Here is a 24,782-nt window from a genome sequence, read left to right as displayed (position 1 = left end):
GATGACAAAACAGTGTAATGATGATGGCTGCCTGGTCAAGGTATTGAGAAGACAGGCTGGAGGACCAATGGACAAGTAGGGTATTGCTGCAGTTACATCACAAATACGAGCTTTCAGAAACCACATTGCAAAGAAATAGGTTTTGATATCATTCGTGGTGGTACACAACTGGAAAAACACAACCATCACCATGAGTCTTATTTGACGAGTAGCCAAAGACAGCTTTGAATAGTTGCTATCAATGAACAGCTCATAATAAATTCTAGCTGTCAAAAATTATGTAAAAATTTAAGTATATTTTTGAGAAAATAGCAATCTGCTTATGGACAATCTGGGAAGGCTGGGTATGTTGGATAAAGTATAAATTGTGAATCATAGCTGTTCAGCTCTTGCAGTAGTCTGGAAGTCTCTTACGATTTAAAGCAAGCTGAACAACTGACAATCTTGGAGGAATTCAAGTGTGGTTTTATAATATCTGGTTCAATAGACTGAACTGGATCACTCTCACTAGCAATTATGTGTTTCACCAAGCATCTGGAAGCTTCATTGATGTTTATATTTTCCTGCAAGTGAAACAGAAAGAGAAGTTGATTAGTCAATATTAATTACACTATGCTGCATATTTCCTGTGCATAATTAAACTTTTCTGTAAGGAATATCAAAAGTTTAGTTTCTTTAATAAACAGTCTTCAAAAATTGACTATATTAAATAATGCTAATGCTTACTGTAGTTTTTAAGTTAGTTAGGTTTTATGCATATTATAATTCATATCTAAATTATACCCAGGGCTCACTTTAAATTACCCCAAACTCTTGGTGATTTGATTGCTTCAATAAACTAAACAAGCAAATGCCAGAGGGGTGTTAAAGACAGATGCCTGAAGTAAAGCTCCAGAGTCCATATTTCACTGCTTGAATAACGGTTGCTCTTATTTTCAAAATATAAATTACCCATTGCCAATTACAGCCATAAATAACATTTATTTTTAAAGCCTTTTCCACAGTTTCAAGAAGATTTCTGTATACGATACACACAATGAAATCTGTGATGAACCAGATTCATTGAATAAATGACACGATCTCAAGTTATTCACAAAACAGTCAAAAACCTTCTATATGTTTCAGAGTCTTCACTTATTATTTGTTGAGGCTGACTTATCTCCAATGCACTGTTTCAGAACACTCATATCACCACTGGTTTCATTTGTAAGACAGAAATCCTCACTCTAGGGGTTTAGAAGGAAATGCAAAGCATGTCTTTTTCTATATGTGTCTTCAGCAGCACATTGACTTGCAGCAACCTTTGCTCTGTCTGTAGAATAAGCAAAGCTGAAACAGCCTGATCAGTGAGACACAGCTCAGCACAGAATATAAAATAAGCAGTAATACTGAGTAAGGTTGGGTTTTTTTTTAATGACATGTTTGGAACGAAAAGCCAGGTTTTCTGGCATAAAAGATGTTGTTCTTCTCTGATTATTGGCATTGATTACTTATTTTATATGACAGGAGATAGAAACCTCATTGTAGCTTCAATTTTCTGGGAAATTATATCACACACCCGTATACATACAAATAGAAATGCATACAAATACATATCTATATAGTTATGTATATGCACATACTCCTCTTGCTCCATAAAGATTATGCTTTTCTTTGCGATGTAAGATTACCCAGGTTTCCAAGCTGAATCTGGAGCCTGTTGTACTGACACTATGAACACCCATGCACACAATGCCATGGAGTCTACCTTCAGCAAAAGCCAGCATCAGTTCAGCGTCATTAATAAAATAAACTGTGAAGCTTTTTTTTTGGCATGTGTATATTCAAAAAAAAAGTCAGATGAGATGTTTAAGTGTGAAGTCCAGCTATAAAAGAAACCAAAGTACACGTATGTGTGTTTCAGTAGAGATGGTACAATTATCTGAAGATCAAAAGCTAAAGTAATGGATTCTGCGAGGCTGATTTCTAATCCCCTTGAAATTAACAGCAAAGCTCCACAAAGTCCATTGACCATCCCTTGGCACCAGCGTAAAGAGCTGAATTCTGCAAATCTAACTGAAAATGTTAATTAGTGCCAAGATTCCACAGGTTTCTTCAACTACACAAGTGTACTTAAATATTTGATCTTTGACCTGTAAAGAATATCTATTGGTTGTAAAAAACCCAAATCTTTAGACAAGTCATTTACATACTAACCCCCAGAAAGTAATACAGAGCTGGGAATCAGCTCTGTACTGAGATGTTAAAAAGTTACTGTATCACATGGCTCTCTCAGACCAGACAAGCAAATTCCTCAAGCATGCACTAAAAGTCATTTTCAGAACACTGTGAAATTTATTAGAAAATGTAGACAAAGAAGAATATCTCTCAGTACTGCTCAGAAAGCTGGAGATAAAACAGGATTGTTAAATGCACAAAAACATGTGTAAAAATCTTTTGCATTGTATTTTCCTTTATTAATGGACCGATAAGCATTTTATTTACCCATATGCTGGTCCTCTCTTGGGATGGCAGCATGCATTTTTTTAATAATGTCTTAGGGACTATCTGAGATTGTGCTCAAAATGATTGATGTTCAGATGTGGTAACAGAAACCTTCTTTGTCAGAGGCTTAAGATCAGCATTTTATAAGAGTGGGAAAGGGGGAAGGAACCCAAGCCCACAAAAGCATAAAATGGGCATAGGTCAACATCCCTCATGCCCACTGGTGATAGATGAAGTCCGTGTGCCAGACCTGAGCCTAAAAGTTCAGAATAAAAGAAAAAACTGCTGGTTTACTTTGTACAGAACTCAAACCAAAGTAAAATTGGATTATTAAACCTCTTTTTAAACCTCAATAGCTATTTGGGAGAAGAAAGCCAAATTTTAACATGAAAGTTTTGTTTTGACATAAGAAATCAAAATATTTAGTTTCGGGAATATGAAAATGAAAAGCTTATATTTTTCTGCATTGGCCTTGCTAATGAAGTTATTTACCAAATTTGACCCATATTCTTAATTATGCTGTTAATGATATTTTAGATTGAGTTTGCTGTTTCGCTGGTAGGTGTCTGCCCACATCTACTGAAGATCTGTGAAGCGGGATCAGATACAGATAGATACCATCCCCAGCTCCAGCCATTCCACCTGAAAAGACTTGTGCTTTCAGTCCATGACCCCCTTCCTCTCTGCCAGGGCACCATCCATTCAGATGCGTCTCCTGAAGTTTGTGTGACTGAGCTCTTACTTCTTCAAGCAAAATGTGCTGGTTTGTGAGGATTCATTGTTTAAAGCATTTGCACCCATGCAATTCAAATTCTGCCTTTTGTTCTGTAGGAGAGAAAAGGAATAAAAAGTCCCGTCCATAGCGTGTGTTGGATCAGAGAGGTATTTTCTCATCCTGAACATTTGTATGAACTTCTAAGATGTGTGGATGAAAATTTCTGCCGGGCTACAAGGGGAGCAAGAGAGGAAGGGTGACCCTGGCAGACAGAACAGCTGGTTTTGAGCTTGTGTCTAGCTCCAGCCTTGTCCCGTGGTTCAGATGACAACTGGTATGTGGTATGGATGAGAAGTGACATGTTAAGTTACTCGTTGCAAGTAGCCTGTGCTCATGTCAACAAAGCAACTCCTGCTAGGACCTGAGGGAATGGCAGGAAGATGTGCCAGGGGAGGTTCAGGTTGGACATGAGGAAAAGGTTCTTCCCCCAGAGGGTGCTGGACACTGGAACAGGCTCCCCAGGGAGGTGTCCCGGCCCCAGGCCTGACCGTGTTCAAGAAGAGACTGGACAACGGCCTCAGACACACGGTGTGAACTGTGGGGTTATCATATGCAGGGACAGGAGTTGGACTCGATGATCCTTGTGGATTGTCTTCCAACTCAGAACATTCTGTGACTCCATGATTCCTCTCCCAGCTCTGTGCCTTTAATGCTTCCTTTCTGATGCTACAGTTGCCTTTTGTTACAACCCTAATCCTATGGTGTCTACTCCATGTCCTAGGTTTGCAGATCAGACATCGCTGTATTCTGGTCTGTCTAATGAAATATTGATTTCTGCACCTCTCCTCCTACAGTGTGTTTTGCAAAAGAAAAATCAATATTCTACTAGCAGCGAAGCAGCTGCAGATGGTAGAAGGTGATCTGCTATCCAAACACAGACACCCAGAGACTTGGTAATTTTAGAGAACAGGAGGTGTTGAAAGGCAATCTGGGGAAGGACAGAGAAAAAGGAGCAGATGAAAATCCACCTAACAGATACAAAGAAACCAACAATCAGAGTGAAAGATTGGACAGGCAAGAATAATTACAGACACTCTATTAATTGTACTGAAACATGGAAAAAGCCCCAGTTACACCTAAAAATGAAATTAATTATGTTTCAAAAAAGAAAGAAAATGTGAGACAACAGAGTGAAGCAATGTCATTCATTGGGTCTCTGTGTTGAAATGCCTTAAATGTCGTCTCTCTTACGGCTTTTGTTCTGCACAAAACACCCCAGGAATTGTGATGACTGCTGCAGTTCAGACCTTTTTTTTTCTCTTTCCTTTGCCTCTCCTCTCCTCTTGTCTCCTCTCGTCTCCTCTCCTCTCGTCTCCACTCCTCTTCACTCCACTTCACTCCTCTCCTCTCTTTTTGTTTGTTTGTTTGTTTTGTTTTTACTAACTTCCTTTCATGTTTTGAGCAAATTCTTTAGGTCATACTGACAGCCCTACTGTGCCTCCATGGTGGAGTCACTTCTGAAAATTAAGATGTTCAGTGTTTACCTCACTCTTGACATGGTACTAGGTGCACCTGTAGTGCTATAGCGTGATTTCCAGCCTCTTCTGAGGTCACTTTTACCTTCACTACTTTCCAAACAAGAGGGAAGGCCTGTTTACTGATACTACTACTTTTAAGGTTGTTGTTACTCATTATCGCATTTTTGATGTGTCTACCTACACAGCATCTTTCTGTGATAGGAAAGTGCTGCTATGGCCGTTTATGAAATAGAGAAAAAGAAGAGTCCCAAACAGAGGAAGCTGCATGAAACTTGGTCCAGCATACGGTGGCTAGTTGGAAAGTGGAAGATGGCATAGTCTGAAGTTTTCTCATGATAACGTAGGAGCACAACACCTTTCTTTCCCAAAGCCTGGGGGAGAGGTTTACTGCAAGACAAAAAGGAATGATCTTTCCCATATCATGGTGCCTTTGTTGCTGTCGGTCATCTCTTCCTGCTTTTGCTCTACTTCTCACATTAACATCCTGGTTTAGCTTTTATGAAAACCGTTCGCAGGCATCTTCACTTGCCGTGTCCCCTGAAGTACCTAACCCATTTCTGTGATTTCTGTGCCTCAGTAAGCCTCAGCACCTGAAAACACTATTGCAGTCACTGATGCAAGAACTAAGTTGTTTAATCCCGCCCTAAGAGACTTACTCTGCATCAATCTGCCAAAGCCTGACAGAGCAAGGACCTGAACCCAACTTCTGTGATGATGTCTGGGTACTTGAGTCTGTCTTTCTCTTGACCCCATCAAGAAAGAAAGAAAAAGTAAAAATCAGCACATGCTGCTCTTTATTCTGTTACCAAACAAAGCAAGGCAAAGAAAACAACTCTGAGAAAGTTCTGAAAGCCAGAAAGGCACACTGGAAGACACAAACAAAATTACAGTTTGCTTTGTAGATCTGTCTCCTTCAAATGTATCTTTTCAAAGGGCAGTGTTATGGAAAGGATAGCAACTTGGGTCAGGGAAGGACAGTTGCATGATTTAAAATCTTTGAAACTATTGCTATGGGAAATAATGTCATTTTCTTGTAATGCAACAATCAACTGACAGGAAAATAAATGCTTTATTGAAAGTGTCTCAAAGCAGTACACAAGTTCAGCAAGCTTCTTTGCATTCTGGATTGCCTTCCTCCTTATCTGTCATCTCTAATGCAGATGCAGAACATTAACATTTAGAGCATTCCATTTTAATACATGAAATAAATCCTCTCGGATTAGACTGGCTCTTAGCTCTTTACAGAAGAAAAAAAGGCCTTTGCTGTTTTTTTGGGCCTGTCTCACTTCCAGATGAAACATTTCTTTGATATCCAGATATCTTAGATTTGTCTGTCTTGTTGTTTTCTGGTATAAAACTGCTCCATTTCTACATTTGGGTAGTTTCTTTGACTGAATCTGATGCTTCTGAGTCTCACCTTGCAAGTTGGGGTGAAGAATAACATGTATGCAGGCACAGCTACCTAATGTGGGCACTTGGGGATGTCTTAGCCAGCACCGCTTAGTGACATGAGTCTACTACTGGACTTGAAGAAGTCGACTTCCCTTAAGAAAATATTTACGAATTCTGAAATATTCAAATATTAGATGGGAATCTAGAGAGAACTGCATAGCTTCCACGTTTTGTTTCTATAATGCACTAAAATCCAAGAGCAGGGAAATGACTTTCAGGGTGTTTTAACCTGCCATCCTCTGGAGCAAGCAATCTGTGGGAACAAGTCCACACACTCCCTTAGCAGAGCTCCCTTGGAAACAGCTGGCAGCAGAGCCTTATTGAGATGTTGTGCTGTACTGTTGTGGTTGTGTTTCTAGGAAAAAACAACTATACAAGTTAAAAGCCCTCTGGGTGCACCAACATGAGATTCATGGATGCGAACTGCTATGACTACAACCCTTAGAACAAGATAATTCCTGTGATTGAACCAGTGATTTACCAGCTTTTGGCCAGCACTAAATAATTTACTTCACAAAAGTGATCCGGAGAGCTATAGGATAGCCCTGATACCTCTAGAATAATCTGAAACAAGTCCTCTTCTTTTAGTTACAGGAAACAAGCTCTGCAGAGGAGTCTGCACAGAGTGACTATATCTAAACTGAAAGCTTCTGCCTAGGTGTCAGCTCCTTTTCTTGGTGTATGGCAGAAGCTGAAATATTTTCTAAGGCTCTGTGCAGTGAGATTAGTTAGACTTTTTTTTTTTTGGGGGGGTAAATTAACAAGACAATGTAGGAAGCCCTACATTCCTAACTGGTTCTGGCAGCCTTAAATGGATTGCTTTGGTTTCAGTTACCAGATTAGCAGGTTAGTTGTAGTGTGTCAGCCTAATTCAAATACATGTCCAAACCTCATTTGTCTTTATGGAAAACAAAACCACATAACCTGTTCCTCTGCAAGTCTACCATATAGCTTGTTTTTTTCAACTTTTGTAATATTTGTTGAGTCAGAAGAACTCAAGAATTTGTGATTTAAACAAGGGGTAGTAGAGCTTGGTGTGTTCACAGAGCTCACAGCAGAATTGTTCTCCTTGCTTTGTGGAAGAAGAGGCTGGATCAGAGGAGAGAGTGACTTTCTGAAGGTCAAACAGTAGATCAGTGGCAAACAGGACTCCTGATTCCTAGTCCAGCGTTTGGGCACTAATTCACACTGTTGACGGCCTGTCAGACAATAGCTGGAGAAAGGACAAGTTATTCACGCTTTCGAGAGGAAGAAAGATTCTATACCTTTTTCCTGATCCAAATAGGATATATTCAAATAGCCAAGAGACTCAGTGCTCATTCAGTCTCCAGGCCATGATGCTCAGCAGACAAGGAGCTGTGTGCTGAATGCAGTTTGTTAAGGTTCTGAAAAGCACAGCTACCAGCCCTTCCTGGCAATTTGGACAAAACTTGAATGTCTTTTTATCTTATTCTGTATTGCTGACAGCAGAATTACAGCAGGGAAAAGAGGAACTCAGGCATAATCACAGCATGGCTATAGTCAGTCGTAAGGTATTTCAAGTTATTCCTGAAGTTGGTATTTTCAAGCACATTTAGTTTTGCCTGACTTGTCTGTTTTGATGCACAAGCTCTGTTTACATTTTAAAGTGAAAATAAGATTGAAATTGCTGCTTTTCTAATCTAAGCCAAAGTTCACCTTTTTGAACTAGGAGCAGTAGTAAAAAGAGTTTAAATACTTTGAAATGTGAGAGGAGTGCTCAGCTACCCTGGCCACATGCTGGATGATTAAATGTGTGACAGGAAGAAGAAATTTCCTGCCTTCAAAAAAATGTATCTTTCATGGTAGCTGTGGACATGAAATTTATTAAAGAATTTACTATTAAAGATCATTTCATGATTATCTGGAGATGCATCTTTCAGACTGCAATCAATATGAGCAAACTAAATACGTATACATAAAAGAGACCAAGCTCTCCACCGGATATATGGTGACATGTATAACTTGTGATTATACTTCATTGTGCTGTTGCCCAACAAGACCCTTCTTACATGGCAAACTCTCAGAACAAATTCTTCTTTCTTTGTAGGGAGTAGAAAATTGGAACAGACTGAGTATTTCCTTCAGATTAATGTAAGAATCAAAATAAATACATGTGAATGCATTAGATGGCTCAAATATTTTATATTGAAGTTGTTAACAAAAACAGCACCAGTGAATAACACAGTGATGGGTTTTTGTATAACCTACCAGTGCTACAGACAAAAAATTCAAACCATTGACAGCTTGAAATATGGTTGGTACATATATAGTATGCCATTATACTTTCTGCAAGACAACCAGAACTAAAAGATGTATTTTTATAAGTAATCACCTTTGTTTTTCCAAAACGCATAAATCATGTTCGGTTTGCTCTGAAGGTTTTAACATTTCCGAGCACATCTCCAAAAATCCTCTGGAGATCTAATTATTCCAGGATACCACAGAAAAAGAGTTATTACTTATTTGAACTGCTAAAACTGCTGGCTGGTATACGATGACTTCTCTGGCAGTGTTATTCAGTTTCTATTCTCTACAGCAAACATAGCTAGGCTTTTATTTTCCCTAGACCTGAGTTCAATTATTTAGTACGCCCTAGGCTGAAAGAATACCAGGTACATGTAACATCCAATATTTTAAAATAGCAGTAATAATTTTTGTTTTAAAAAAAAGTGCATAGGTTTTAGTTCAGAACTTAGACCAAGTGAGAAAATTATTCTGATCTAACTCAGCCTAGATGTTGTGATTCTATCATTTTCAGTGGAATTACTCTTCTTTGCATCATTTTGAAGTCAGGAGCCTCCAGTTGTAGATGGAAATGAGGTGTGGAGATTGTAGAATAGCAGATGCTAACCTTTAGTCTATAGCAGCAGAGAACAGTCTGTTAACTGTCCCATGTCCTCAGCTCTCACTGCTCCCTTCACAGTGGCTGTTGAAGACAAGTTTTGTCACAGCTGGATTTCTTTCTGTTCCCACATAATTGCACTAGTAACCTGAGGACTGTTTGGGTTTCTGAGTTAAACAAAATAAGAAGAATCTCTATATTTCCTTTGTTTAAAATAACTCTTTTAATTCTATGTGTCTTAGAAAAACTTGGAACACTTTTCCTCTGTTGTGACTTTTTTAAACTTCATTTGTCCTTTATACTTCCATAGTTCTGCCCAAGACTGGCTCCATTATCATGGTAAAACCTCACTGTGACATTTGAAATTGTTTGTACATTCATTCTCTGCCATGACCTGCAATGGCCCTTGGCACAGTAAGTGTAGTTGTTCTTTTTAAGAGGTGGACAGGTGCTTTCTGGGGACTGATGTATGGAATTCATGGTACAGATTCATTTCTCATAGGCCAAAGAGCAGTGACCAACTGCATGACTTTGTTAATCCAGACCTACAATAATGAAACTATGGCCCTGTATCCTTTAGACAATGGTCCATCCTATTCCCTCTCGTTCTCCTTGAAAGTCTTTTAGATGCAGGTATTTTCAAACAATTTTTTATGCATTTATCTCCACATGGTTTTTGTGATGGTTTTGAACTCAGGCTTCAGTTTTCAGTGAATTAGTTCTTGTTTTAAAGAAATGTAGACTCAAATACATATCAGAAATGAAGAAGAAGTAATTCTGAAGAAAATAGCCATATACACTGTTACACATCACTGATTAAGTGGATTCCAAAAATAGTCACAACCAGGTATTCCATGTTATTTGTGGCCTGAAAGACAGTTAGACACCTAATAGAATGTTGGAAATCTTTAATCTTTATAGAAAAAAGAATAATTTGTCCTGTAATAATCTGCTAACTCTCCGTATCTACTGCTGACGGCAGCTGTTGCAAATGCTTCACTCTCTGGGTTTTCTGTTTCTTTGGTGTTTGGTGTTAATTCGTTTCTTTGTTTGTTTTTCTGGAATAGTTAGCTTTCTGACGTAATTCTTATGAAGAAACTGATGTAAGGGATCTTGGCCTCTTTCTTAAACCAGAACTAGACATTATCTATAGTAAAATTTAGGTTATCTTAAACAGGAACATTGGATTCCAGTGGCCTTGCTAGCACAAATCAGAAGAGAACCACAGACCTGAATCCAAATTGGGTCATGCACATACAGGAATGGGAAGTGCCATGTTTGTACAGCAAGATAATTTACAGACTGACCTAGACCAAAATGTGTCCCTAAAAATGGCATTTCGAAGAAACACTGACTTGTTTTGAGACTCATTCAGTAGGAAAGCAAAGACACTGACTGCAAAGAATGGATGTCTCCAGGGATGGGGCATCTACCACCTCTCTGGGCAACCCGTGTCAGTGTTCCACCACCCTTATTGTAAAAACTTTCTTCCTTCTATCTAGCCTAAATCTACCTTTTTTACTTTAAAACCATTACTCCTTGTCCTCTCACAACAGGGCTACTAAAATGTTGCCCCCATCTTTCTTATGAGCTCCCTTTGAGTATTGAAAGGCTGGAATCTCAGCCTGGAGTTCATGCAATGTTCGAGACAGTCTAGGACATGCTGCTGGTCACCTGCTGTTACTTCTGCCAATTACAAGTGTGACCTCTCTTAAATATTAATGCTTAAAGAATTATTCAGAAAAGTAAAATATATGTATATACTCCAAAGATTCTGAAGTAAATTTCATAATGCATTTAAATTAAACAATAGAATGCAGCCTTTTCGCTTCAGTCTACTAACAATCTAGGTCAAACCAGAGCCAAACTGTTTACTAGAACATCCAAATGTTCCCCAGAGTTGTTAATGATGACACCAGCTTTCAGAATTAGATAATACAATAAACACGATATCCATTAAAGTGTTGTGTTCAAATTAATATTTCACATGCCAGCTCCCCAAATCTTGCATGCACTGAAATTATCTGAGAAATCTGAAATTTATACACAGGACCACTGAACATTGGGTCTTTGTACTCTGAAACTCCCTGTGCCCTTTCTTATTTTTTTTCTCAATTTTCTTATAGTCACACAGGAAATCTGCACCAAGGCAACGAATTGAACCTCAGAGCAACTCCTGTGGCACTTTGACCACTGGTCTTTCCTTCTTCCCCAGATATGTGGGTTTTTTTGAAAAGGCTTTTGAGAATGAGAGCTTATAACAACAAGCATTGTACAAGCACTATGATAGACTGACTTTTTCTCTGGAATCTAATACAATAAAGCTGTTGTCTCAAATCAGCATTTCTCAGGAAAAGTGGGTATATAAATATTTAGAGATAATATTCACTGTTAAGTATCATCCACCAGAAGTAGCTTTTGTGCTTTGTCAAAGGTCATGTTTCTCCCCAGGCTATTATGCAGCAAGTTGTGACCAGTTACATACTTTACTGCTGGCCTATCGTATTATTTCAGAATGTTGCATATATTTTGCTTTGCAATAAAAGGTCTAAAAGAAATAGAAATGTATTAATTGAACAAATTCACCTTTAACTAATCCCATCAAGAGAGGAGCTTTGCCAGGTACATATTTTGGTCAAGCGAAATATTTCAGGAACTGACTTCTCTGTATTTGGAGAAACATTTCAAAAGAAATGGAAACATTACCTTAGCTGATGTTTCAAACCAGCCCACGAAGCCATTCTCTTTGCAGAACTGATCCATCTTGATGCCATTGTTCATAAGAACATCTATTCCCTGGTCGCACTTATTTGCTAAGAGAACTGCTGGCACAGGTTTGCCATTTGGAAGAACCAACTTAGAGTCCAAATCCTCTTTCCATTTTGTCACTGCTTCAAACGTTGCAGGTCTTGTAATATCAAAGACAATAAATGCCCCCATGGCCTCTCTGTAATATACCCTGGTCATGTTTCCAAATCTTTCCTGACCTGTAATGAAGAAAGTAGGAGGGAAAAAAATCACCACCTAATAAAAATCTCTGTTTCCAATTGAGGTCAATATTTCACATACCAGGTTTGCTAAGAGAATATTACTGATGGTAGAACTTCATTTTGTAAGTCTCTGGAAAGCTACTCTCTGTCTAAATAATGATAAGTACCATACTCATTCGTATGAAAATGCAAAAGAGTATAGCATGAAAAAGGAGTTGTAAAGCAAATATCCAAGGAAGTTTAATAACTTCATGACAAGCTTGAACTTCAGTGTAGAGTCTTACGAAGCTGCCAGATTGATCTTAGTGTACATTATAGGACAGGAATCAAAACAAATGCAGGTACTAGATTGGAAGATCCTTGATACTACAATAATATTTTGTGGGAAACATCTAATACAACTGGTCTGCTCATGTATGAAGAGGATCCTGCATATTCTCATGCAAATAACATAAGTAAGCTCTGGAGCCATACTGGCAATTAGAATCATTATGAATTTACTTTTACTGGCAAACTAAAACACAGGAGTGAGAAAGGTGAGTTTAAAGCTTTACAAACATGCAAAGTGTTCTAAGAAATAGCATATAAGTTATAATATGAAGAGCTGTCTTGCTCCAGTAAAAATTTCTGGGAGGAGATGTTTCACATTAGATCTGTTCAGAAGCTTTATGGTTTTATTTGCGGAATTCAAAGTGTTTTCTGGGAAGTTATTTACAGTATTTTTGTAAGCTATTAATAACAACATCTTGTTATATTCAAACATGAACATTTGTAATCATCTATCCTTTTATATATTTAAGATTGTAAAAATTAACACACTTGACATCAGGATGTGGTATGTTGACCAGCTGTGAGTTTGTTAATATATATGCTGTTTTCATGGAAACTTAGGAAAAAATGTTTCAAAGAATGGAAAGAAATTACACAGGATTTTTCTTGAATTGAAAGAAATAGAATTTACATTGATGTCTACTGCTGAGCTGTGATCTGAAAAAGAAGAATTCCTGAAACATCTCACAATAACAGCAATCTTTAAGCAAGATAACTCTTGTATTTAATTATATCACTCCATAGCTGAGAAAAGGTGCTATGAAAATAGAAAACATTCAATGGGAACCTGTTCCTAGCCTTACTTTCTCAATGTGAATAACTTTGAGTAGGTTAGGAAGACAAGAAGATTGGTAGTCTGCCTTTGCCCCCAGGAAGGTTACCTGTGGAGGTTTTATCTGATGGAAATTGTACTGTCAAATGCAAGGCTGGGTTGAAAATTGAAGAGTGCTGATTACTGAGCTTCTAGGCCATGTAGTTTCATTTAACGGAAATAGCATTGAATGCACTTATGGGGTCAACACCATCTGTTTGTGATGTTTATCCTTGGTTTTATGCACTAGCTGTTGCAGCAATGTGAAAGTCATTCACATGATACAGAAACCAAAAATGTATATCTGTCTTCTCCAAATTCATGTTAGAATTTTTTTTTACTTTAAACAAACACTGTGTCCCACTGATGAAGCAAGACAGAAATATACCATTTCTGAGAGATATGAGGTCATACTGAAAATTCCTTATGGTTGTGCTTTACTAAAATGTCTTATGATTCCTATCAGTGGTCTAATCAGATGAATGTCTAAGTCATGTGCCATTCAATAATCTCCTTGTTGAGAAATTATTTTTTCATCTGCAAGAAGGTGCCTTCAAACAGAAGTCAGGGTCTGATTAGAAACTTAACAGTGAGGCAAGCAGCAACATGTACAACTAGGTTTTGGTGCATATTCAGTGGTACTTTTTACTTCTCATGCAAAGTTCTTGAGATGCTTGCACTGTAGTTCAGATGCAGATGATGTAAGAACAGCTAAACTTGGGCCTTACACATATTAATTGAGACACAGATCTCTAAGATAGGTGGGACATGTTGTCACAGAACATTGACTAAATTATTAATTTGCGGCATAAAATCATTCATCAGAAACGATCAAAGTTATTAGAAAAATAAAAGGCTCTTATGGCGTGATCTTCTGGCTAGCAGTGGCCCACAAAGTTCTGACAAAGGGTATGACACTGATTCCTCCTGCTTACAGCTTTTTTGCACAGATCTAGGTTTTTCACTGCACAGAAAAGCCATTGTTTTCGTAAAAGCGATGGTGATTTAACAGCTTCCCTGGGCAGCCTGTTCCAATGCCTGACAACCTTTCCTGGAAGAAGTTTTTCCTAATATCCAATCTGAACCTCCCATGGCACAGCTTTCATCCTATTACTCATTACCTGGGAGAAGAGACTGGCCCCCACCTCGCTACAACCTCCTTTCAAGTAGTTGTAGACAGCGAGGAGGTCTCCCCTCAGCTTCCTTTTCTCCAGGCTGAACAGCCCCAGTTCCCTCAGCTGCTCCTCCTGAGATTAGGATGCCTTTGTCATCAGAGATTGAGAAAAGATATCTAGAGGGCATCTTCTCAGCAAGGACAGATGTTTAAGAGTGGTCACACAGCTTCATTATGGAGGTTTTAATCTTTGCCCTCAGGACTCTGGCGAGCCCAGGGTGAGCAGCTTATACCCAGATGGTTCAGTACAAGATGTTTAATTGTGAAACCAGATGAATCCTACCCCACTTTGAAGTGAACCCAGTGAGAGCAAGGTGCTAAAGCAAAAATATTTCCATGAAAGACAAGGACTCCCTGTCTGAATGGCATCTGCCTGCACATTTATCTTGATCTCAGTGGCACCTCTGCAGCAGGGGAAGGTATCATTTCATGGGCTTAAAGTAACGAACAGCTGAGTTTTCATAGTTTATAAAAATGAACTCCACATAAATTTGACAGCATGACTTGTAAGGAAATCTACAATTTTCACTAACCACTATCATCTCTGATGAAGTTATAAAAAACCGTGATAAAGTGCTAAAACTCAGATAATTTCCATCATCTGCCTACAGTATCTGCAATATAGTACAAGATAAAAAAAATGATTAAAACTGCTTAATGCCCAGTTTTACAATGGGTTTTACTTCTTGCCACCATCCCTCATCCTGAGAGGCAAAAGCTGGGAACCACCATGCTTTACAGAGGGCCTTTAGCCAACATTGAGAAGCTGGAAATTGTGGAGAAGATGGAAACATCTTTTATCTTTCACTTCAAAACAACTTTCAGGATTTTTACCCTTGAATTCAAGTCATCGTCTTCATGGATTGAAACTTAAGCAAGCCTTGAGGTGCTATTCAGCACTCCAGAATGTGGAAAAGCAAGCTATCAGCAAGATCAGGCCCATGCATCCCACCACAAATCAATACTGAAATAAACCCACCACAGCCAGGGACTTATTTATGTTTGCAGAACAGTAATTTCAGGGTAACTTAGCCTAGAAATCACCGTGACTATCTTATTTATGCATATGTACCACAATGCTTAGCAGCCACTAAAAGCCTAAACTGCTGAGGGTGTGCTGTGCCTGGCATTAGTGAACAGCCCATTTACTCCTTCTGGAAAATAACAGTCTTAAAAACTTCACAGCTGCAGAGACATTTGCCTATATCTGTGCAAAGATTGATGTTTCTGAAGGTAAAAGTTTCAGGGAAAGGAAATGAAACTGTTCTTTTACCACTGGTATGGTCTCCAATGCACTGGTCCATCTCTTTACGAGATGAGAACCAGCCTTGTAAAAGCAAACCAATGTATTTTTGGTAGCAGTGAATAATCCAGCCCACACATACACAGCAGGAGGGATAAGGGTGATGCTGACAAGGCTGTGAAAAATTAGCAGGGAAGGGGGAAGGCTCTGAAGTGCTGCTCTCTGCCCTCCGCTGCGCTCGCAGAGCTGCTCCCTGCAGTAAATCTGCAGCTCAAACTGGTTTTCAGAGAAATCTCAGCCTGTGTGGACATGAAACACGGGCCGTAGCACTGAGAGCAGCCTTGCAGAAATGTGAGTAAGAAATACACATGGATCCACTGGCTGCAATAGTTGGTTTCTTCAAAAGCAGCCCCAGCTTGTGTCTGCAGAGCCACCCCCACCACAACAGCCTTGTTCAAAATACGATTGAGAGTTTCTTTTAAAGTTTTCCTTCTAACAATATGTTAATTAATTTCAAGAATACTCATACAGAGGCAGCAGAAATATATGGAAACAAACAAAACATTGACTGAGGAGTGAGATTTAAAGATGTGGTGGCACACTTAACAGGGACATGAACACCAAAACTGAGAATTTGGGACATTCAATGAAATAAAATGGAACTGTTGCAAGGAAATTAAAGACAATGAGAGTTTTACCATGTATATCTCCTCCCAAACTCAAGAGTAAAAATTCAGTCACTTGAAACTTAGGCACTTCACTGAATCAGCCATAAATTCATAGATTTTTAATGCCAGTGTGTTGTTACAGATATCATAACATCATAAAACATGAAGCTTTGTCCAATTATTCCTGTCTAACACCCATAGCTTCAGGAGTATATTGTCTGTTTTAAAATCCCTAGTCTTAATGTAATAATGTGATGCAGAACCTACCTTATCACTGAATTAATTTTTCTAATGCTTAGTTATCCTTATTGCTCAGCATTATCTTTTATCTAAATAAATACAGTTCCAGCATTTAGCTATTAGATCTTACTATAGTTTCGTTTACCAAATTAAAGAATACAGAAAAATATGTTACAGGTATATAAACTACATTTAACTATGAAATTAAACGGTACTAGATGACATTTGCTTTTTCTTCCTATGTCTGTAAGGGTAAAGAAAGGTAAGCTTCTTGGTCCTACCATGGCTAGAGTATGTCACCCCTGCCATGAAGCCACCACATATGTCAATCCTACTAATAATGTAGACAAGCTCGACACTAGTTTTACGCAAAACATTTTTAATAAAGTTATTTCTAAATTGTTAAACAATTTACTACCCACTGATCCACATAGTGAAGTGCAAGGAAGAGTACACGTTACACTGAGTAGTAAGTTTACTTGCTGTATAATGGAGGGGGAGGAAAGGATGTAAGAGTTAAAATGATACCTGATACACACACACACAAACACATATATATTCATATATTGATACATTTGTAGCAGTTGCTTCAATTCCAGATGTCCTAAATGCTAAGCCAACATCCTTCAGCTTGGTTAGAGACTGAAAATTTATTGTTTTATCCCCAAAACTAAACATCACCAGAAATTCTACCAAAAGAGAGGATATTCTGAGACTAGAAATTTTATTTTCCTCATTCTTATCCTTTGTGTTTTGCAAGCGGTGGTATATGACCAGCCACAGCCAGGATAAAACACTTACATTCCTTCTATATTTCCAATCAGTTTTACTTCACTTTCATTTTTAAATAACTTTTTCTCACCAGTCAGACGCCTTATTGGTGATAACTTCTATGCCAACAGCACCCTGATCTGAATTCAGCTTGTTGCTTACATAAATTATTTTCTGTGTATAGCCATCAGCAGCTGAAACTCCTTACACAGAAGCCATTAAAACTGAGACAGCAACTCTTTTTATTACTGACCACTGTCTTGACCTTCACAGAGATGCTTTGAATTGAGCAATTCATATGAAATTTAGTACTACGCTGTAATTCTCTCCGTCATGTGTGATAACTCAGAAAGCATGCTAGTCATTCAGCTCTACAACTTGGTGTAATTGCTTCTGCAGCCTGACTGAAAGCTACATCATATGATCTGCCAGCACATGATTAGTAGCATAATAAATCTCTGAAACAAGGCATGCAAAATACATTCATTAAGTCCCTGATGCATTCAGAAGTTACTATTAAATGCTTTTTCTCATGCGGAAAAGTTTTGCAGGATGTGTATATATTTGTTGTTCTAATCAGTCACTGGTAAGCAATAAGGCCAACGCTTTCCCCATTATTCCAACTTCATAAAGAAAACTGAACTTATATGTATTTAATAGCATAAACCCATGAGGCCATACAGATGTGTGAGAAAACTGAGGTTATTCATGTTTTGCATAAAGCAGTGTTGTTGCATAAATTTTAGTACCTTGGTGCCAAATTCAGAGCTCAGACATGAGGCAGGTCAGTGCAGAAGAAAGGCACTCCCTCCACCAAGAAGAATGTCAAGAATTTTTTCATTTCACTAGTTTTACTGGGTGCTGTTCCAGACTAGATCACTGAACCCACAGCTCAGGCCACACGCTGGCACAGTTACCTAACAGCTGATATTATGTTCACCTCTATTCATTACTTAACAAATGTAACTTCTTAAATTAATTCAGTTTTTAAAACACTCTCCTTTTTTCTGTATGCTATTGTGGTATAGCTGTACTTGGATTTCTACGTACGCTAAATGAAAAATGATTACTTAAAGCATGCAAAATATGCCATCAAGATAAACTTTTATTTTGTGTACAGAATAAAAATGATTAACTTCTAGTAATGGCAGTGGCAAAAATAAAAAGTTGTGGTTTTACTTGGAAGCCAAATATAAAAAATCCAAAGCAGTGAAAATGACAAGTCAAATTCTGCATTTTTTAATTATGTAAGCATGCAAGGATAACTAGAATTCTTTATGCTTTTTCTCCCTGCAGAGTAAATTATCTTTTTTTACTTGATACGGAATAAAGACAAGAAAACATGAGTAAATACATTTTTAACAACCAGGATTATTGCCAAAGAGAAACACTTCTCTTTTCAAAGCATGTCAGAAGTTGTTCACATTTCACTGGGCTGAAGGAAGGTAGGCAGGAAAGAGGAAGGAAAGGAAGAAGGACGGTATTTTGATAAAGTAACTCAGTGATATTTATTCTTTTTTTTTTAAAAATGATCAAAATAATTTCAACTATCTTATTGAAATGCTCATCTCTGCCACTAAATTAAATAGGTGTAACAGGAAATTCTTGTTACTCTCCCTCCCATCACAGAGATCTGTGAGTCTAATGAGGGAAGAACTGGGGCATTGGGAGAGAGGTGCCTGTGTCCCTCCACGCATCTAAGGGCTTGAGAGAAAAAACAGACAGGGCAGGTTTCACTCTGACACCTCTTGTTTGGGGTTCTGCTGACTTTAGGGAAACTCCAAAATTTCAGTCTGTTTTCTCTCCTCAACCTCCTCTCCCTCACTGCACAGGCACTGGTAGTTCCCAACTTAAAGATTAATGCAGTTTCAGTCTATATTGTATATTGTCTCTGGATGAGTTACGTGGCAAAGGGTTCTTCTCTGTACTCACCCGCAATATCCCAGAGCTGCAGCCGTATCACGGTCTCAGCATCCCAGCTCAGCACCTTCAAGGCAAAGTCCACCCCGATGGTGGCCCGGTAGTGGGGGGAGAAGTTCTGGTGGACATAACGTTTGATGATGCTGGTTTTGCCCACTCCCAGGTCCCCGATCACCAGCAGCTTGTAGAGGTGCTCCTTCTGGTTGTGCTTCTGCATCTTTCCTGTGGCTGCGGCTGCTCCCTGCGAACTGATTGCATGCTCTGCCCGAGGAATCCTGCCAGCCCGAGGGGGAGAGAGGGAGTGAGGAACCGGGGAGGGAAGGAGAGAAGGTAGGTGGAGGCTCTTTCCCTTTGTATGGAAGCAGGATCACCAAGTTCAGCAGGCGGCCCTGCTGGGAGATGAAGTAAGCAAGGGAGCCGGGGGTAAGAAAGTCTCCCAGGAAGTTTTGTGCGTATGTGTGTAAAGGTCAGCACGAGGTGTGTTTGGGATTAGTCTGGCTACTAAAGACTTTGCAGGAAAATTCATGCAACAGTCCTATTCCCTGCTTTGGTCCTTGCTGGAAGGACAGTGTTTCTGTTGTGAACTAGTTTTACGTACTTTTTTAAATCTCTGTCTTCTTGGTGATAATTTGTCATCCTGTGCTTGTTTCCAGACATCTATAAAATGCCAGTCACTGCAAAAAATCAGGAATTGCGTTTCAGAGGTTTCACGCCTTCATTAAAGCGCAAAAATTAAACCAGCATGAGTTTAACTTTGGATGTGATTTGGTTTTAATCAACATAAGTCAGTGCAAATGCGGTTAGATCACTAGAAGTGGCAATTGTAGCAATATAATGCATCTTTACGTGTCCACTCTGTGAGGGGTCTATGAATTTAATTATAACAGGTACATATTTTTACATTTCATTAACAAAATTCTGATTGCTCACATATGCTGAATGCAGCACTCAGCTTGCTGGTTTTTTGTTTTATTTTTTTTTCATACAACTGGGCTAAGAAATGCAAAAAATCCAGATTTATCCCATGACTCCAATAATCAGAAGTTATGAAAGCATAACAGCGTTATAGCATATGAATGCCAGTGTTTCAACAGTCCTCTGTTTTCCAAAATAACTGATATCGAACTTGTGAAAAACTGAACACATTTGAATAAATCATTCCACTGACATGATTGACCCTATATTTTAAATGGAGAACACAGTGACAGTTTCAACTTGGCAGCCTCGCTGGAGACCACTATCCATTGCCTAAAGGTGTTTGATTCCTTTAATAGTTCTGTTAGTAAACCCCTAGAATTATAATATTGTGTGAAAGTCATCTGTGAATGATTTTTACATTTATTGATGATCTTGATAAAATAAATTAACCTCCCCTCCACATTATACACTTATTGAAATGTTATTTGATGGAGTTCTTATCCAACTAAGCACCGAAATGGTATTAGAAATTTGTCATCTATACAAAAAGTTGGATTTTAGTAGACAAAGAATTCAGAACACTTCTATTATGCAACCTTTTATAATGAGTCTTTAAACTCAAAATTTAAAGCTTGTATATATATACACACGAAGTGGAAATGGATGATTTGAGGAGGAAAATGCCTTATTTTCCTTCAAACACTTTATTTTTAATAAGAAACAAATTCTCTTTCCAAAAAACAACTGTCCTTTGTATCCTTCTTTTTGGAGACAAAAATTTAAATGGCTTAGCCTTGTTAGCTATGGACATTATAAAAGACTGCAATTTGAGAAGTAAACCAGTTCACTCCATACCGTCTTTGCATGATTCAAGCTTATTATTGTTGCTACTGGTATTGTATGGTCTGTGAATCTTACCTTCACAGCACTGCCATTTTCGGAGAGGATTGGGCACCCCAGCACTTCCAAGCACTCACAATTCCCCTCTAAAGGTGAAGATTTCCCATTTTAGAGATTAAAAAAAAGAACAGGCTAAGACAGTTTAGCAATTTAAGTAATGACAAAATTGGTGTTTTGGACAAGGTTGAAGCTATGTCTGATCTCTTATCCTTCTTTTCTGATGGCCAATGCTCAGAGAACAGTGCATGGAAGATCACTGTAAGCAGATATTAGGTAACTGGAGGTCTTAGGCTCTTAGTAAGCGTAGTTAGAGGTTGGCCTACACCCAGAAGCATGAGGCTTTACTTCTCTTCCAAAGTTTTTCTTAGCATTAGCTATAACAGCTCTGGATAATCATGCTACTTGTTTGAGTTTCCAATTCTTCTTTGAACCTGGCTAAATTCTTGACCCCAGCAACACCCTGGTACAATGAGCTCCTCATAGGCTTAATTGAGATCACCCCAGCATGGTAGGGCTACAAACAAGGTGTTCAGCGAGGTGTTCACATGTGGGGTGAGCGCATAGGAGGCTTCTTTGCATTTAGAGGGATGATTTGCTGAGCTAAAGTGAAGCATGGACTGAAGCATCTTGCTGAGGGAAAGCCGTACCCAGATCTCTGAACTCCACGGTGAATTGGCTTTTATAATCAACATCAGCTGAATGCTCCTGAGGTAGGAGAAGGCCATCAGCCCTCCCTTGCTTCATCTTAGAATCATAGAATGTCCTGAGTTGGAAGGGACCCACAGGGATCATCGAGTCCAGCTCCTGTCCCTGCACAGGACAACCCCACAGGTCACACCGTGTGTCTGAGGCCGTTGTCCAGTCTCTTCTTGAACACTGTCAGGCCTGGGGCCGGGACACCTCCCTGGGGAGCCTGTTCCAGTGTCCAGCACCCTCTGGGGGAAGAACCTTTTCCTCATGTCCAACCTGAACCTGCCCTGGCACATCTTCCTGCCATTCCCTCGGGTTCTGTCACTGGTCACCAGAGAAGAGCTCAGCCCTGCCCCTCCTCCTCCCCTGGTGAGGAAGCTGCAGCCGCCATGAGGTCTCTCTCCCCTCAGTCTCCTCCAGGCTGAACAAACCCAGTGACTTCAGCCGCTCCTCATACGGCTTCCCCTCCAAACCCTTCAGCAACTTCATAGCCTCTTCTGGACACTCTCCAGTAGCTTTATATCCTTTTCCTTCTGTGGCACCCAGAATTGCAAACAGTGCTCCAGGTGAGGCCACAGCAGTGCAGAGCAGAGCGGGACAACCACTTCCCTCAACTGGCTTTTTGGAGGTCTGTTCCCACATCCTGAGCTATGTGTCCGTACTGGTTTGGCTTCGCCAGCACCCGAAGGCACCAGGGCAGGGAGGTGCGGATGTGTTCCTCATTTGCAGCTCTGCTGCAGGAACACGAAACGCTGCCAGGGGGGAAGGCAGATAATTTCGGCTGGTCATGTATTAAGCGATCACGGCAAGACTTGTTTGATGATGCCAGCTGATCCCTTCAGGCACACAACCAGGTCACTGTGACTCAGTGGTTTGCTGCAGACAGAGGTGTCCAGGGAAGCGCCCTTAGCCTGGAGCGGTTGCAATGCAATCTGTCTTAGCTGAGACCACGGTTTAGGACAGCTACCATAAACCATATTAGTTTGCATTTGCCACCCACAGGGAGGTAGTTAGCAAGGCTCAGCTGACACAGAGTAACTTGTTAAGCTGGGAGGACCAGGTGGTGTCTCTAAGCCTTTATTCTGCTGCTTCAGGTCCTTCAATAATGTCCAGGCAATAAGAACATGTAAACATGTCACCGGTGTTTATATGTTGTTTGTCTGTGTTTTCTCTGGTAAAAACATACATTTTGAACTTTATTAAATCAATGTAAATAATAATTGAAATTCCACATGACATTACGCATATCTATGCTGCTTTATTTTTTATTCCCTGCCTATCCACTATGCTATATGCCACAACAGTGTCATCTGATGCTTTGCTATTTCTATTTTAATACCTATACTAGTATCGATAGACTATATTAACATTCTGTTTTAATTGGCAGGAATTAATACAAACTCTACACATCTCTGTTGTAAACATTTAAAAAAATTCCATTGAATTAAGGGATTATAGACTGTGTTGGCCTCAGCATAAAAGTGAAACGTTTTACAGTGATAGTTTTAATTATGTTGACAGGAATCATGGACGGCATAACTACATTCTGGATTTTATCACTCCTCTTTGCATGGCATGTACCACAGAGAAGGACGTGAGTCCTGACTGAGCACCGTGGTTGTTACTAACATATCTTTTAAAATGATGTTTCCTGAGATATTGAAAGCACAACGTAATAATTCTTGTCCAAGGAAGCACATTCAGATTATTAGATATTTATGTACTTAAAGGACTGCTATCTAATTATCCAGGGTTTTTACACCACAGCTATTAATGTTATACCTGGTAGCTTTGAATGCCATCATATTGGTCTTACTGAATATGATGTAATATAAATGACATCATAAGCCAAAGAAATGCTAAATACACATCTTTGTGTGGGTATGCATATATATGTATACACACACACAAATTAATATGATAGATTAGAAGATTATTTTATGTCCTGCTTTAAAAATAGTTCAGAACATTGACATTCTACACAGTTTTTTGCCAGACTTCTCTATCCCAATTAATCCGGGGTATGGAATAAATACTAAGTTGATAGCTACACAGAAGACTGTTCATCTTTTATTAATATATTGTCTTCCTCATTTCAGTCTTAGCATATTCTCTGATTTTGTTATGGGAATAGTCAATCATGGCAAGAGTAATTTCTTACAGAGAAATACATTGTTTTAACAAAATGTTGCATTTCCCCCAATTTTATTTTTAGGCTAGAAAGACTTAATTAGTTTAGATTTTCCCTTCTTCCATTCCAACAGTTCTTGGGATTAGGACATTCAGTTAAAAATTATTATGGACTCATCAAACGTACCTGTAGTGGAATAGTTATTGACTCATCAAACACAGCTACAGCTGTCTTTTGATTAAATTACGATCTTAAGTTATAATTAACTTAGCGTAAAATATACTTTATCAGGAAAGATCCTTCAAGGAATATCTAAACAAATTTTCATGTAACCAATAGCTTTTATGGTCAGATGTCATGCTACTGTTCTGAAATGAGTTATAATTCCTGCATTCAGTTTTTCTCCCTCATTAAAATTTCAGTCTACACCATGGCTGAAAGCACTCTATCAATAACATAATACTATGGATTTAACAGGTGTGCCCAAGTGTTACCTCTCAGGAATTATGCCCCAGCTGTCCTACAAAACAAGATCTGGATAGCAGGAACAGTCTATGGCAGTGTCTGTTTAATCTCAGAAAATACAATTCTCAAAAACAGCTAAAACCTTACAACTACAGCCCTGTTATAAAAGTGTCAAACAGGAACAAGTTACTGGTTGAGGGTACAATTTTGCTCCTAGAGCAATGGATCTGTTTCTAGTGTTATAGATCCTGCCAGATCAGACCCCAGGGCAAGATAGTATTCAGGGCAGAGAAATAGTGAGAACAAAGGGAAAGAGATTCCAAACGTTAACAGCCTATGGGTATGTGAATCATTGTATTTAAGGAGTGAGAGTTTGTGGCGCTCTCACAATTACAAACCTTTAGTCTGATAAAGGTACCCAGCTTGGCTCCTTATTCTACATTCCAATATATCTTTCATGTCCACCAGCCCTGAACAGA

General features: G+C 39.0%; 1 protein-coding gene across 2 annotated transcripts; it reads right to left on the bottom strand.

Moving 5' to 3' along the window:
* Nucleotides 1–410: 410 nt before the first annotated feature.
* RAB38 (RAB38, member RAS oncogene family) lies at nucleotides 411–21,505 on the bottom strand. 2 transcript variants are annotated; one of them, XM_065655077.1, is made up of 4 exons: nucleotides 21,477–21,505; nucleotides 19,212–19,474; nucleotides 11,759–12,039; nucleotides 411–563 (listed from the first exon to the last, which is right to left on the bottom strand). In XM_065655077.1, exons 2-4 carry the CDS (start codon nucleotides 19,414–19,416, stop codon nucleotides 411–413), a joined length of 639 nt encoding a protein of 212 aa, XP_065511149.1. In that variant the 5' UTR covers nucleotides 19,417–19,474; nucleotides 21,477–21,505. The 2 variants fall into 2 exon arrangements, with proteins under 2 accessions (XP_065511149.1, XP_065511157.1); XM_065655085.1 differs by lacking the exon at nucleotides 21,477–21,505 and having other exon boundaries at nucleotides 19,212–19,476.
* Nucleotides 21,506–24,782: the final 3,277 nt, after the last annotated feature.

Source organism: Caloenas nicobarica, chromosome 1 (genome assembly GCF_036013445.1).
Source record: "Caloenas nicobarica isolate bCalNic1 chromosome 1, bCalNic1.hap1, whole genome shotgun sequence".
NCBI classification, from domain to species: Eukaryota; Metazoa; Chordata; class Aves; order Columbiformes; family Columbidae; genus Caloenas; species Caloenas nicobarica.
The sequence above is the reverse complement of the archived record's forward strand: the minus strand, read 5'-3'. Positions and strand labels throughout refer to the sequence as shown.